Raw genomic sequence first — 15,959 nt, 5'->3', positions numbered from 1 at the left:
AGTTTTAGAGCCCTATTTTCTATCTCATTAATGGAAGTGCCATTTATATTTATTTACCTGCTGTCACATTATATAACAAAAACCTTGTTTAGCAGAACAGATGTTTCGAGGTTTTTTTCAGGCAAGAATGAATCTTCATCAAGCCAGTTCAGACATGACCAGCACATTTCAGTGTGTAAGATAAAACGCACAGCCAGAACATCGCCATCATAATGATGCAGGAGAGCTATAAACATTTCAATGTCAGCCACTGACAAGGCAAAGTAAACCTGTGATTGAAACTTCTTCTTGTAGTCTGAAGGTGAAACTGAGTGATGCTGTGTCTTACAGCTGCTGCTACAGTAACAGATGCATAAAGAGGCTTTAGCAAATCACTCAAGCAACCAAGAACATTATTGAAACACATGTCGGTTCGAGACATTACGTCTCTGTTGATTTGTAGCCCACTTTTTTATTGTCTGATTACCAGCCATTTATATGAAATTCATTTTAAACTAACCTTGAAAAGACTTAATTCAGAATGCATTAAGGCATTCATAATTCCACAGTCATTCATAATTTCATTATGCAGCCTCAAAATCAATGTTTTTGTAAAAATACTGTAGTAGTATTAAAAGTATTAGCATCATCAATGCTCAATTAGTTTAAGATTCAGAGGTGATATTGAGACGGGGAAACATATTAAAATGTTTTGTAGAACAACGTAATCTGGAAATCAAGACTAGTTAAACATGTATTACATTAGTGCTTTTGTGAAGATATATATACTGTACTGTATTTTATATATTTTATAGTATATACAGTATATATATACATACACAATATTATTTATATATATATATATATATACACTGTATATATATATATATATATATATATATATTAGGGCTGTCAAACGATTAATCACGATTAATCGCATCCAAAATAAAAGTTTGTGTTTACATAATATATGTGTGTGTATCGGAGTATAATTATTTTCTATATATAAATACACACACATGCATATATATTTAAGAAAAATGTGTTATTTATATATAAAATATTTATATATAATATAAATTATATATAATATAAATATATATACACAGTATATACATGCAAATATTTCTTAAATATATACATGCATGTGTGTGTATTTATATATAGAAAATAATTACACACCGTACACATACATATATTATGTAAAAACAAACTTTTATTTTGGATGCGATTAATCGCGATTAATCGTTTGACAGCCCTAATATATATATATATATATATATATATATATATATATATATATATATATATATATATATATATATATATGCATACATATATTTATACTGTGAATATATACACCATCACAAAAGCACAAATGTAATACGTTTAACTTGTTTATATTCTTGATTTCCAGATTGTTATTGAATGCCATAAAACTTTTTCAGCAAATGTCATAATATATGAAATGTCATTTGTTTCATTAATTTGTTTATTTGCATATTATGTAATATTATGTAAATGATCAACTATTTTATCAATTAACATAATATATTACAGACCAAAAGTCAAAAATATAAATGAAGCAAATTCTTAATTTTGACATCAGCTTTTTTCAATTTCCTTATAATTTTCAGTGAAATCAAACAACAATCTTAGCCAAAGTCTGCTCTCTTTGATTAAAAGAACAAAGCTGTATTGCCTGTACTAGCCAAATGAAAATCATCCGTCATAGTAAGATATTGCAGCATCATTCCCAGCCAAATTTATAGCACGTTCTTGACACCGCAATAAATACCTTCTGTCAGCTCGACACACTGTTGCGTCCGCTTTTAGCCAAATAACCTTGATTGCAGAGGCTCCTTTTTCCATGGCATGCCTTCTCGTAAGAATAAACAATGACTTTGTCTTAGTTGCAGCTCTTTAAAGCTGAAATTAGATTTTTTTAATGTGTTTAATGGACATTGATTTGTGAGCATTGATTGCTCCGATGAGTTGAAAGACCCTGATGTCGTCTAGTCCAATAAGTAACCTAACAGTCGCATTTAGCCGAGACTGCAGCAAAATTTTTGACGTGACAGAAACGGCCTGATATTGCTCGGTAGGATCCAGTCATTAGGCTCATTAGTTACAGGTGGGCGCAGGTGCCGATGCCTCCTGGCTGGGTTCCCTGAGGACCGTTACCCACAGCGCCGTCCCACCACAGACTTGAGCAGGGAAACAGCTCTGAGCACATCCCAACTAAAGGGAACTCACACGCTGCGGGAAATGCACTGAATAAATCATAGTTGAAGGAGATGATTATAATAGGAGCCCTTCACTTCACAACACTGCTCTTCAATATTTTTTTTTTTAATGTGCGGTCTCTTTGTTTGTTTATTTTGCTTTTGGTTATTTAAGGCTGTGTTTGGAATGCCTACAGTTTCATGTGAACCTGCATACTAGTATACAACAATATACTGTACAATTCAAACAGAAATGTTAAGTGTTGTTACATAAACACTGCAGAAATCATGTTAATTTTATGGTAATTTGAGGCTTTTCCAAACATAGACTTTTACTTTTTAGAACCTGTTTGCATACCTTAGTTTAATCGTATTTTTTATTAGATATTTAATTTTATTCCATTCATTTTGAATTCATAAACAATTTAAACTCCTATTAGGGATGCATGCATATTATAAATCGGTAGCTGATATGATAAGCCAATAATTAATTTCATTTCATGGCCAAAAACAAAAAAAAAGTCCACCTATTTTAACTTAAAAACTTAATTTCAGTTGCTGCCTTAAATGTTTAAGTATAACCAAATTGGCTGTACAAGTTATTTCAAATCTGAAATTAAATTAAACTGACTCTGATTCTGTATAACTTATATAAAAAAGTAGAAATTGCTTAAATTATTTTGATGAGCTCAAGACAAGTAATGTGAAAACATATATTGTCATCATAACTTACTGATTTTGGCATTTTTACAGTGCAATAAATGATTCTATTTTGTCAAAAATGTATTTTAAATAATAAAATAAGTGATCCGAAGCATCACAACATTATAATGTACAGTATTTACAGTATTTAATAGTGTTATTAAATTAGTGTCTTTTAAGATTAACTTTGAAATGATGGCATGTAAAAATTTTAATGTAAAAATAGGGGAAATGGTCATGCACACTTAAATATCCAATATCGACTGATGCAATAAATGGAAAAAAAGTAATATTTATGTAATTGCGGTATATTTTGCAACCCCATATACGTATAAGTAACTTCCATATTTCCGTGGCACATAAATGAAGCAGGATTCGTTCTGAGAGTATAGCAGCCTTTATGGTAGTAAAGATCACTAAAGGGCCTGTGATCTCATGCTGCTTTAGAGCTTAAGGTGTGAGCTGCTTCACCCACCATTTTTCAGTTCTACCCCATGTGCTCCTGTGACTAATGCCCTCCCCCATGCAGCTCCCCACACACAGCAGCTGGCAGCACTGCCAGTCTCCTCCTCCTACTCATACACACACAGAAGGCCTGTGTACCTACACCTACACCTCAACGAATTAGCAACTACCTGATAATTCTCTATGCATGCATGCCAGGCCAGTAGATGGCGATGTCACTATGTAAAGAAACACTAGGCACCTGTAGACCTAAAACGTAATACATATGCGCGTGACGTCAAATTCACGTTTTTGTAGTTTACCCAGAGACGATAACAGTATCGTATTCAAAAACTTGCCCTCTGAGGACCTGTTTACACGAGAACGCTCGCAGGTGAAAACGTAAAAATATTTGATCAGATGTGCCTTTCGTTTAGACGGCGACGGCGTTTTTGGGGCTTAAAAACGCAAAAAAGTGAAACCACCCTCCAGAGTGGAAATCTTAAAAACGCTCCACCGTCGCGTTTCCGTCTAAACGGTAAAAACGCAAAAGTCTGCTAGACAGTGAAGGCACCGATCAGTGCTTCACATTGCCACCTAGCTGCCTGGAGTGCATACTACATTGAATTTCACACACTTTTGCGTCACCATATGCACGCAGATTTCCCCCCCATAACGCTCGTCTAAACGCAGAATAAAAAGTGATCACTTTTGCTTTTTCTCTTCAGATCGTTTCCGTGTAAACGTAGCCTGAAACCCGTTTTCAAAATTTTGTGTTTTCAGGTCCCAAAAAACGTTGTTGTCGTGTAAATGAACGGCCAAAACACATAAAAAGTTTTCGGTGTCGTGTAAACAACCCCTCAGGGTACGGCATGATAACGATGTGTTGAAAAGTTTTTCTTTCGTGTTTTTGCGTACCAACGACAACTTGTCAAAAGAATGCCCGTTCACACGGTTCTATGGAAACGACTAAAAACACTGTATTATTCATGCCAGGCGATGTCACTTTGTAAAGAAACTACGCACCTATAGACTGAACACGTAATTTTTTAGGCCCCCAAAATCCCGTTGTCGTGTAAATGAACGTCAAAAATACATGGAAAGTTTCCGTTTTTAGTTGTGTCGTGTCGTAAATGTGTCGTGTGAATGGCCTGTCAGTTTTCCCTGACTAAAATGCCCAGACGTTTAGTCGACTAAAACTTGACTATACAAAAACAGGAGAAGGTTGACTAAATATGTTACAAACTAAAAAGTATATTTGACACAGGAGGCCCGTTCACTCCAAGGACAAAAGCGTTAAAGATAACGGTAAAGATATAGTTCTAAATATCATTCTCAATATTAAGAATAGCAGAGTTCACACCACAGCTATAACGAGAACGGCACAGAGAAACAATATCGTTTGGAATCACTTTCAGAACGATTTTATCCAGCTGTTGAACGATAAAAACACTGACAGCCAATCAGAATCCATCTTGCTGTAACAAGCTCGAGCATTTAAAGCGGCAGACAAGCACGTGCTTAAAATAAACAGAACGATATCGTCCGCTGGTGTGGACGTTAATATAGTTATCTTTATAGTTATCATTCTCGGTATGAACGGGCCTAAGACTAAAAAAATAGCTGACGAAATTAACACTATTTAGAAAGCATTGTCAATTCAGATTCAATCCTGGCATTTTAATAGCAAACAGGATGTATAATTGAATTGGAAATTGAGGAAGTGCAAATTAAAATGGAATAATTTTTTAAAGAAATTCATATTACTGCTTTAACTAAATTTGAATACATATTATTTTTAAATAAAAATGTGCATTTAATTTCTATATGTTTCATATTCAAATATATTATCTCTTGATTCATGGTGAAGAACACTTAATTTCACGGAATATTCATATTTAACTTTAGTTTATCTTCAAATGTTGCCAAACAATATGAAGTTCTGAAGAAAAATAAATAAACACGTGCTGCAGTTTTGATGTTAATTGTTTTTTATTTATTCCCAGTTCATAATTTTAGTGCTTCAACTTATCTCAGTTGTTTACGCTTTATATAGTGGAGCGGCTAAGTGATATAATCGTTCAGTTTATGATACAAGCATGAAAATTGGCATGAGCAGTCTCCATGGGTCACTTGACAAGAAAATTGTCCGAGCCACTTGAAATTTCAAACATTTTTCATTTTTCAAGATGGCCGACACCCTAGTGGAGCAGTTAAGTGATATAGTGGTTTATTTGGTGATACAAGCATGAAAATTGGCATGAGCAGTCTCTGATAGTCACTAGACAATAAGCCACCCACAGCTACTTGAAATTTCAAGATGGCGGCCATTTTGTCAAGTGACCCACAGAGACTGCTCATGCCAATTTTCATGCTTGAATCACCAAATAAACCACTATATCACTTAACTGCTCCACTAAGGTGTCGGCCAACTTGAAAAATTGCCGCCATCTTGAAATTTCAAGTGGCTCGGACAATTTTCTTGTCAAGTGACCCATGGAGACTGCTCATGCCAATTTTCACGCTTGTATCATAAACTGAATGATTCTGCCAAACATAAGCACTTAGCCGCTCCACTAATATCAGTTAACAGAAATAACAGTTATGTTATTGTATTTTTTTTTTTTTTAGTTGCAAATATTCAAAGGCTGCCTGCAGTATCTGTGATGACAGACATTAACTTTCCAATGAAGGGACGGAAAGGAATGGTGGACTGGGCCAGAAACTCCGAAGACAAAGTTGTCATTCCCAAAGGAATATTTGTACCCCAGACAGCAGGTACTGTACATGATGCCACACTGTGGAAGTTGATGATACTGTACATCTTATGTCTAGTACAATAAGGCTACATTAACATTAAGGATTCAAAGGAAGTGAATCAATCAAAGCTAACTTTAGCTGGACAATAACTTCTAGAGCTGCTATAAAGCCAAAACAAGCTCTGTTACTTTAATTTCCTATTATCACTGTAAAGCTGCTTTGAAACATTCTATATTGTTAAAAGCGCTATATAAATGAAGGTGACTTGACTAGATTTTAAAAGCCAGGTTTCATTCAGCCCATCTTAACATTATTTGTTCTGTTCTGTTTTGTTTTGTTCTGACAAGTAATGAATCTTAGACCCCATATGTTCAAGGAATGCAGGATTTTTGCAGAGTAGTTCATAAGCTGTCAACGTTTATCAATTTAAAACCATATATGGGTGATTCTTGAAATCTTGTGAATATGTGAAATCTTGAAAAATGAAGCAAACAATCAGGTAAAACTTTGCACTCGTAAAACAAAATAAAAGGACAGGATTGTTTTTCTTTGGTAAGCCTATAAAAGTTCATATTAAAAAGTGCAAAGTATAATTTCACTGATTTTGACAAAAGTCTATGTGGGGGACAAACAGTAAAGTTGAAAAATAATCACCCATATATTTCTTTGTTTTTCTAATTGCACGGCATTCTGTAATACTTAATTCTGGTTGATCAACTGTTGCATATTTCTGTACGAAGACCATTATTATTATTATTATTAGTATTATTTCTTATATCATTCCATGCCCTTTCTTCTCACGTAAAAATACACCCAAATCTACATAAATAATATTTTATTTGTTTAATGTGTAGCCATTTAATATAATACAGTGCCGCTTCACATTGGTATTTTAATCCCCCCGTTAGAGTTTATTTTACGATAATGACTGACTGTACATTCCCTACTTATTTATTTCTCAGGCCATGAAAATGCTTTGTCCCAATATACTTTTTACATTTAAAAATCATCATTTATAAGACACTTTAAAATAATGGCATTTTGAGTTATTCTGGATTATCAGTGCGATATTAAAATGAATCCTTCGTAATCGCCACCATACAATTGTGCTGAAAATTTCACATGTTGACATGGTGTGACCGTTTAATGGGATAGCTTTAAGATTACAAGATTATATCTCAACCGCTTGCCATTTGCCTGTTTTAGAGGAGACTGCACTTGGTCGACCTTCATTTATATGGCGCTTTTAACAATATCAACAATATCAACATCAATTCAGATGACACAGCACTCGCTGTATCCTCTCAAACAATGATAGTAAAGAGCTAAGCACCAGCGCACCAGACTATTTACTTAATTAGGGTGATCAGTCTTATCTGAAGTGTATCAGAGGAAAGTAATGAAGGATTGATTTAATACATAACTCACTCCAGCTCGCCTTGAGCTTGACTAGAGGGCTGTACAGAGCTGTTTGAACCAGGATTAGCCTTTCTGTCAGAAGAGAAGACATTTGATCTTAATTATCAATAACCTTGCTAGTATAGCCTAATCTACCACTTTATTCATTATTGGCAAGAAATGTATGATGGATTAGCTGTCAGGAATATTGTTTGGCAAGAGACCTGATATTTAATGAGTATTTTGCAGGTTTAGAGGTTAATTAATTCCTGTATAGCTTTGGAAAAGAAAATACAGATCTTGTTCAATTACTTTGGATTAAAAGATTCTTGCATGGAAGGGGAAGGTATTAGGAGAGAATTCCTACTGTCTGCCTCTGAAACAAACCTGAACTCAGAATTATCGGATCAAACCTCCATGTTGCTGAGTTGAAAGTTGAAAAGGGAGCTGAGAGAAAAACACACCTTTGTCTGGAGATGCTGTTTAATATGATTACATAATGTGATGAACGTATCGTCTAACCTAGACTGTTTCCTGGCAGATATGGATGGATCTCCTGTATTCATTCTCGGAATGGTTCTCTACAAGACTCTTGGCCTTATGCTGCCCGCTCCACGGTAAGACTCAGTTCATCTCCGGTCATTTAGATGAAATATTACAAAGATATGATAGGGATATTATAGAGGACAGACTCCCAACCTGGGGTAAGTGTACCCTAGGGACTGCTTTTAAAGATTTTTGATTGATTAAACCTGTAAATCAGAAGAATGTCTTGATTGAAATAACTAAGCAGGATTCATTCTGATTGTTAAGTGCCTTTTTAAGGAAAGGAAATCAAATAATGTGTGTAATGTGTGCAAGTTTTATAAATTTGTCTTTTTATAAATAAAGTTAAGTTGTCTAAATGTATTTATATGTATTGATATCGTCTGCTGAAGTCGTAGGAATATAAAATGTTCGCCCAATCATTGCATTCGGAACAATACGATGCAATGATACGATGTCCTACCTGCGTGTCAAATGATGTATTTCCATACCACCGCACACCTACTCGTACAGAAATCCCCATATTGAATTGGATTTATTTATTTATTTATTTATTTAATTTTATTTCATTTCATTTTTATAGCTTCTTGCCATGTATTTGCAGTTATATACTGTGTAATCAGTCACTTTTAATTATGGGTGGAATGCTGAAGAAGTCTTCTGTTTTTGTCTTCAATTTTTGGCAAATGAATTATGTTGCATTCATGTCACCTTTGGAATGACCGTAAATCTAAGTTTCAAACCATTCATGTTTTGGTCAATCTCATCATTACAAGTCTTTTTTAGAAAGCTAAGACATATGATGTCATTTAAAAAGAACTTAAATGACAGCGTCCTCAAAATTGAACACTCTTTCAGTATTACTAATGTTGTGATGCATTTTGCAGGATGGATTCATTTGGCATCATGAGTGTTGCCATAGAAACTGAGTCTGAGGACGTAAACTGCTTAAAGTAGAATCTCTGGTTTGTCATCTCGTAATTACGGCAATTCTGACGTGACGTGATTGCAGCATTATTCCACTCCTTTGGTTCGCATGCCTGTTGTAGTCATTGTTTATTATGGTATTATTAAGGTATTTATGTGTTAAAGCCTAGTGGTAAATACTGTACAAACACACAAAAAGAAATATTTGGGTTTTAAGAGAGCTGTCCCTTCAAATTCCTTCTGATTTTCCTCTTGTCCTAAAACAGAAGCAGGTATAACAGACTACAGTGTTTTCTCTCCCAGACTGAATGTCAGAAATGAAAATTCTTGGTTATGCTCAGAGTCCGTCTTGAAGCTCTGGATCAAAACCTCCTGTTCCATTTGAGGACTTCTGCTCAAACCTCCGGAGACGCACACAGGACAGAAACAGACCTTTTCTGGTGTGGCTCTGAGCTGTCAATCAAATCTCAGTAAACCTGAGTATGATTCCTCCATGGAATTCCCACTGACAGGGAGAGAGTTCATGGAAGAACGGAGAAAAAGGGCGTTCCTCTGTTCTTGAGCTCTGTTGGATTCACTGAAGCCAGTAGGGAGATGGAGATCAGAACAAACAGTGGAAGATAACAGAAGAGAAGTGTTAAAATAAACAAACAAAAACAATGCAACATGGCTAACGGATTTGTAAAGACGGATCACGCTGTTGAACATTTAATCACAAGACAAAATACTGTGAAGATCATATGAGAATCAACAGTGCATGAGCACTTAAATGGATGCTTGTTTTTAGTGATTTAGATGCAAACAGTTACAGAACATGTAATTTGAAAGTGATAGTTCACCAAAAAAGTAACAATCTGTTATAATTTTCTCCTTTTTTTAATGTGAGTTGGCAAAGCGTCTAAGCTGTTCATTTAATGAAAGTAAATGGTGGCTATGGCTTTCAGTTAAGATTTTCAATGAATTTAAGTTTCAGTCAGTCGTAGCTTCAAAATACTTATGTAGTGTGGTATGCAAATATAGTTATATAGACCGATTTAATTGTTTATTTTTTAATCCTCTTGGAGCCTGATCACCATTTACTTTCATTATATGGTTATAAATAATTTTAACAAAAACTGTCTGTTAAAAATCGACTTTTTGTGATCCATGAAAGAAAGAAAGTCATATGAGTTTGGAAAGTCATGACTGAGTATACAAACTCAAAAATTTTGGATGAACTATCTCTTTAAGAGTTTAGTGTTATTTCATGCCTTTCAGGCTGTGTGGAGATTCATGACACCATACAAGTCCACTTCTGCTTGTGTAAATCAAACCAAGAGGCTGGTTAACCATGCACAGATAATGTCTTTGAAATTAATTTCAAAAGGATTCATTTTTGCCTTTAGGATGATCTACTAACACAGAGACATTTTTTATTTTCCATGGCTAAGTCCACAGAGGTTTTCTTTCTTTTTTTTTTTCAGGTCAATACATGTGCGTTCTGACTGCGATAATCGAAAACAAAGAGTGTGACAGACTGTAGAATAATGTCAGAAGTATAGAACTGAAAGATCTGTCTCAGATGTGGCATCTTTGTCGATTACTTTCACAAAATTCATTTCTCACTGCAGACTTTTGAGTAGCTACTTGTTGGGCATTCATTTTCTGTCTTTGCTTCTTTTTAAATGGACCATGAAATCATGCCCGGCCTAAACAGTTCACGTTGACAAATGATACTCAAAGAAACTTTTTTTAGTTAGAGAAGGAGGGAAGCATGAAAGGAAAGAGAGATATTTTGAGTTCTAAGTCTACTTGAAGTTTAATATAAAAATGTGCTTATAATAAAATCACTTGAATATGTTTGAAATATATACATAGCCAACAAATATTGGTTTTGATCATGAAATCAAAAAGTAATAAAGTACACAAAAGTGCTTTGAGTATAACTTTCTGAGGCTAATGATGACAAATGACTGCTTTTCATCTGTAAGGGATCATTTTACCCCGAGGCAATCATTAATCGAGTTAATCAAAAAACTTCAAAATAATTCAATTTGTGTTTAATATACTGTAACTTTGCCCATCTTTAAAGTTGGATATTGAGTAGCATTTATTTATTTATTTACCAACCAAAATCAAAGTTGTCAAACGTATCAACATTTCTGGTCTCTGCTAGCAGAAAATATCTCATTTGAAGTGAAACACCAATCTAAACTGAGTCCAACCTGGAGAGATACTTCTGTGCTAAATGAGCTCTTTCCATTCAAATGTGCAGAATGAAGAGTTTAAACAAAAATCGATGCTGATGATAATGGAAGTATTGAAATGAATGAAATTAGCATTTCTCGTTCAAGCTTGAACTGACTGTTGTGTGTGATTGTGATCTGACCCACAGGAATAACACAGCTGTGAACTCAAAAGTGATTGCTGTGACTGTCCGACCAGAACCCAGAGTTACAGAAGCCCAGCTGGAGATTGAGTTAGCTCATCTAGCTAATGTAAGCACCAGTCAGATCTCAACACGCTTCACAAACACAATCCAGAGAGGCTAACTGATGCCGACATGGAGGTCGCATGTATTCTAAAACCTCCTAGCTTTTGACTCTTTTGCTCTTTTATTGGTCTGTTGGTTTAAAGGAGCATGTTAATATGCTATTAATGCAATACATGCAGTCAATAAGCATTTTCAAACAAGGGATTGATCTACAGCCTTTATATCCCAAAGACCCTCCTTTCATGGATGTCATCAAAAGCCTTTATAAATAGGCCGAGTGAAAAATGCCATTGAGAGATAACAATTTCAGTGCATTTTCAGATAAGTGCAAAAACACACAACTTTTAAGATTTTTTTCTGTCTAAAAGTTCCCAAATCTATTGGAAATAAACAGCTAACTGTGGATACTGTGATTTGTTTAACATGAATTTATGTCGCAATAACGGCTGTATCTATGATATTTGCATCAGACGCCTTTTCAGATGCCTATTAAATAGAAAGCAGCATTCGTAAAAAGCATGTTCATTTACAAAAAATAAAACATGAGTAGCCTATTGTTCAGTTTGTTTGTGTGTTACGGTACATTTATACAACAACGATGTACTAAAAACGGAAAAAACGACAACGTTGTCAAAATGATCCCCGTTCACACGGATCCGCAAAAACAACTAAAAACACTGAATTATTAATGCCAGGCCAGTAGTTGGCGATGTCACATTGTAAAGAAAAACTACGCACCTGTAGACTGAACACGTAAGACGCATGCGCATGACGTCACCGTTTTTACAAATTCGCGCCTTTGCCGTTTTCACTGAGATGATAACAGTATCGTTTTCAAAAACCTTCATTTTGAATCATTTACATGACAGTTCAGATATTTCATGTGTTCTAGCTCAAGCACACCTTGTGCAACTAATGAAGCCCTTGATTATGTAGTTGATTAAAAGTTTAAAATGCGTAACAATGATGCATAACAACAGAGCGTATGTGCAAAAGCTGCTGTGGATCCGCTTACCCGAAACCCTCCGTAACTGGTAGATTTGAAGAAAACTACAGTCGTTTGGCAAAAAAAACGAAATGACGGAGAGTTACATACATATTACCAACATTTTATTATGTACGCTTTATGTTACACCTCAAATTAAAAGAAATCTATTACCATTTATAGTGTTAAAGCTACACTGTGTGATATTTTCCCCCATCTAGCGGTGAAATTGTATATGACTACCCAGTGAATATTAGTTTCTGTTCCTTTCAATTTCGAGGGCGTTTTAACTCCTACGGTGGCCGTATTATTCCAAGATTAACATGGCTTTCAGTTCGACTTTTTCCAATTGTGCCTTTAAAACTATCACCTGTGATCCGTCGCAGCACAGATTTATGTTACAAGGTAAACAATACTTTTTCACCATTGACGTGAGGAAAAGTAACGGAAGTTATACTAGAGGTCGTTCTGGAATTATGCACAACCATCCTATGGTTAGACAAGCAACTATAAAACTTCGAATTTACACAAATAGGCTGAATTACCTGTCGAGAAGAAAGCAGGCAACTTCGGCGTCCGTTTTAAAATCTTTGCTCCTCATGAGCTCTTTCCATCTGGGAAAAGTTATTCCAATATTGACTTTGGTCTTGCTGATTGCCTGTCGCGTTGACGTTTTAATTCTCTCTTTCGCTTCCTTGGCGACTCTGCTAACGTTACATGTCCTCGAAAATAGGCGTGATCCTCCATCAGCAATCTTTCAAATCTGCCGGCAGTCGCGAGTAATCTCCCCCGCGCGTTCATCACTGTGTCACTGAGTGTAAAGCGCGAAAGGCGAAGGTTGAATTTACAGGTAGGCCTATGTCCCTCTTTGGCTAATGTAGTTTCAAGATGGAGGGGCAACATGGCGACCGGCATTCGAACCCCTCACCCGTATGTACTTTCAATGGCAGATTATAAACTTACGAGAATATTTTATTACTTGAAAGAAGTAAATATACATTAATGAGCACATACATTTTTGAAAGAACTAAGAGTTTTTTGCTAAGAATCAACAAAAAAAATTACACAGTGTAGCTTTAATGTTATTTAGCAAGTCCACAAACTCGTTCTCTCAAATGATTTGGGTATGCAGAGCATTTACAGCAAATATGGACCGTGAACGTATGATCCTGCAACACTAATCAATTGATCCAAATCCCCCCTTGTAATTGATGTAAAAAGCTAACACAATGCAATGAAACATATGGTCTTTTAAAGAGAAACTAGATGACAAATCTGGGTGCATTTGGGTTGAAATTGGAAGGAAATATGGTCTTCTGTTCCTCTTTAAATCACTCCAGCCAATCAAAGGGGAGCTCTACAATACCTCTGACATATGTTTCAGGCTCATTAATCAACAGACAAATAGCAGTAATTAGTCCGATAATTAATTTGCCATCACCAGTTATTTCTCTCCTCATTGTGTCATCAAGATATGGCCCAGATGATTACAATGGGAGCTTTTTTTTCTCCTTTTTTCCTTTCCTTCTTAATTTGTCTATTAAATAACGTGAATTATGTTTTGAGATACTGGCTATCGTAGTGAAAATGTCTCTTTATCGGTATGTACTGTGGTATGTCTAATAGGTATGTCGCTTGTCCAATCACAGTGTGTGTGTTTTCTTGCAGGGAACAATGAATCCATTCTGTGCACTGTGGGACAGCTCTATTATGTAAGTGAAAGTCAGTTTTGAAGTCTCTGTGTTTGTGTGTGTGTGTGTGTGCGTGTGTGTGTGTGTGCAAGATTGTGTTCTGATTTGTGAAAATGAGCCTTTAATACAATAACTTCATGGGCAATAATAAATAGCTTGTTGAAATATTGAGCATTGTATCCATGGAAACATGTTTCTGCTGCTATCGAGGTGAAACAGTGGTTGACATTAGCAGTAATAGAATTTTGATCGTGTTATTGTCAGAGAATACATTTTGATAGAAAAATATTTTGAACACTTGCGGTGCTGTCAGGCTCCTCTTATCTTTTCACTCTTAAGTCAACATGAAATAAGAACTGACACAATTTATTTTTTATTAATTCCTGTTATCTGTCTTATTGTGCACAATTCAAGTAAAAAAAAAGTCTGTGGAATCTTGAATCAAAATGTAACAACTTGTTTCTAAGGCAAAGCAATAAAGCTTAAAATGTTGAAATTCCTCAATATTTTTCAACATTATTGCAATTTCACCCAAACAACTACTGGGCCAAGTAAAAAATAAAAACATTATTATATATATACAGGATATGTATATATATATATTTTTTTAAACAATTTTTAAAATTATATATATTTTTAAATGTAAATGTTTTTTTTTAACAATTTTAACATTTTTTTTTTATTTAAATGTTTACAATTTAGAAAATTAAATTATTATGAGTTTATTATTGAGTCAAATCATCCTCATTATATGATATTCATGTTTTATTATTTTTCCTCACTGAATGTCCTGTTTCACATAGAAATATGGCTAATTATGAAATTAAATTGTATTGCAAACAGCATTTCATAGAGATTTTGGAAAAAAAAAACTGACATTGTATTACTGACATTGAGAAATACACTAAATTAGCCAGAAAGAATCCATATCCGGATTTTATTCTGAGAATACTGTCTCTCAGAATAGATCAAGGTCCAGCATACCTCAACCCAAGACACAACCTTTAATTTCCACATTTCTAAAATGACATTATCATTTTGAGATAAAAAGGCAGAAAACCATATTAACTATAGCGTGTCTATCTTCCCATTTTTAATCAAATACTAATTAGGAGATTATTTTCCTATTATTAAATTAAATATGGACTTATTATGAACTAAAATTGCCATCCGAATGCATGAGTTTTATCACTGAGGTGCCATTCAAATGTATTTTTACGGACGTCCACATGAGAAACAGTTACCGTCTGAACAGGGCTGTAGTTACTCATTGCTTCATTGATTACTCACACCTGTTCCTCATTTGTTTATTTGTTTATGTATATAATGCCCTCAGTTCTGTTAACTCATGGTCCGGTGTTATTTGTGTATTGTGCACACTGTTGTGTTGCCTACTCATTGTTTTGGATTACTCTTTGTTGGATTCTACTCTTTTGTTTTGTTAAATAAACTTAAGCTGCTATATTAGATCCGCTTCTCCTCGCCTCATCTTCATCCTCAGCCAGCTGTGGTAAAAGCTTTTATGTATAATGCATTATAAAGGTATTCATAAAGTACATTATAATGCATTATATATTTTCATAAATAATTGTAACCAAAGTTCAAATGCAATATATTTGCTGATTACTTGTGGTTACAATTATTAATGAGACCATGCAATGTATTACAAGGCATAATTAATGCATTCAAATATGTTTATATCATTATATAAAGTAAAGTGTTACCAGAAAGAGATACTTTTAAGCAAGGATGCATTATAAACTCATCAAAAGTTAAAATATCAGCATTTATAATGTTACAAAGGATTTCTGTTTAAAATATCTAAATAA

General features: G+C 34.6%; 1 protein-coding gene across 6 annotated transcripts in view; it reads left to right on the top strand.

The window, feature by feature from the left end:
* Positions 1-15,959, top strand: part of adgrb3 (adhesion G protein-coupled receptor B3) — a 184,601-nt gene that overhangs the window by 122,829 nt on the left and 45,813 nt on the right. For 3 of the 6 annotated variants that reach the window (XM_079854433.1, XM_079854432.1, XM_079854429.1), the window contains 4 exons: positions 5,982-6,128; positions 8,050-8,125; positions 11,356-11,458; positions 14,108-14,151. In XM_079854433.1, the coding sequence (XP_079710559.1) occupies positions 5,982-6,128; positions 8,050-8,125; positions 11,356-11,458; positions 14,108-14,151 (370 nt within the window). Of the gene's footprint in view, positions 1-5,981; positions 6,129-8,034; positions 8,126-11,355; positions 11,459-14,107; positions 14,152-15,959 lie in introns of all 6 variants that reach the window. The other 3 variants (XM_079854431.1, XM_079854430.1, XM_079854428.1) reach the window with 1 other exon arrangement.

The sequence above is a fragment of the Squalius cephalus genome, assembly GCF_949319135.1.
Source record: "Squalius cephalus genome assembly, chromosome: 21".
NCBI classification, from domain to species: domain Eukaryota; kingdom Metazoa; phylum Chordata; class Actinopteri; order Cypriniformes; family Leuciscidae; genus Squalius; species Squalius cephalus.
The sequence above is the reverse complement of the archived record's forward strand: the minus strand, read 5'-3'. Positions and strand labels throughout refer to the sequence as shown.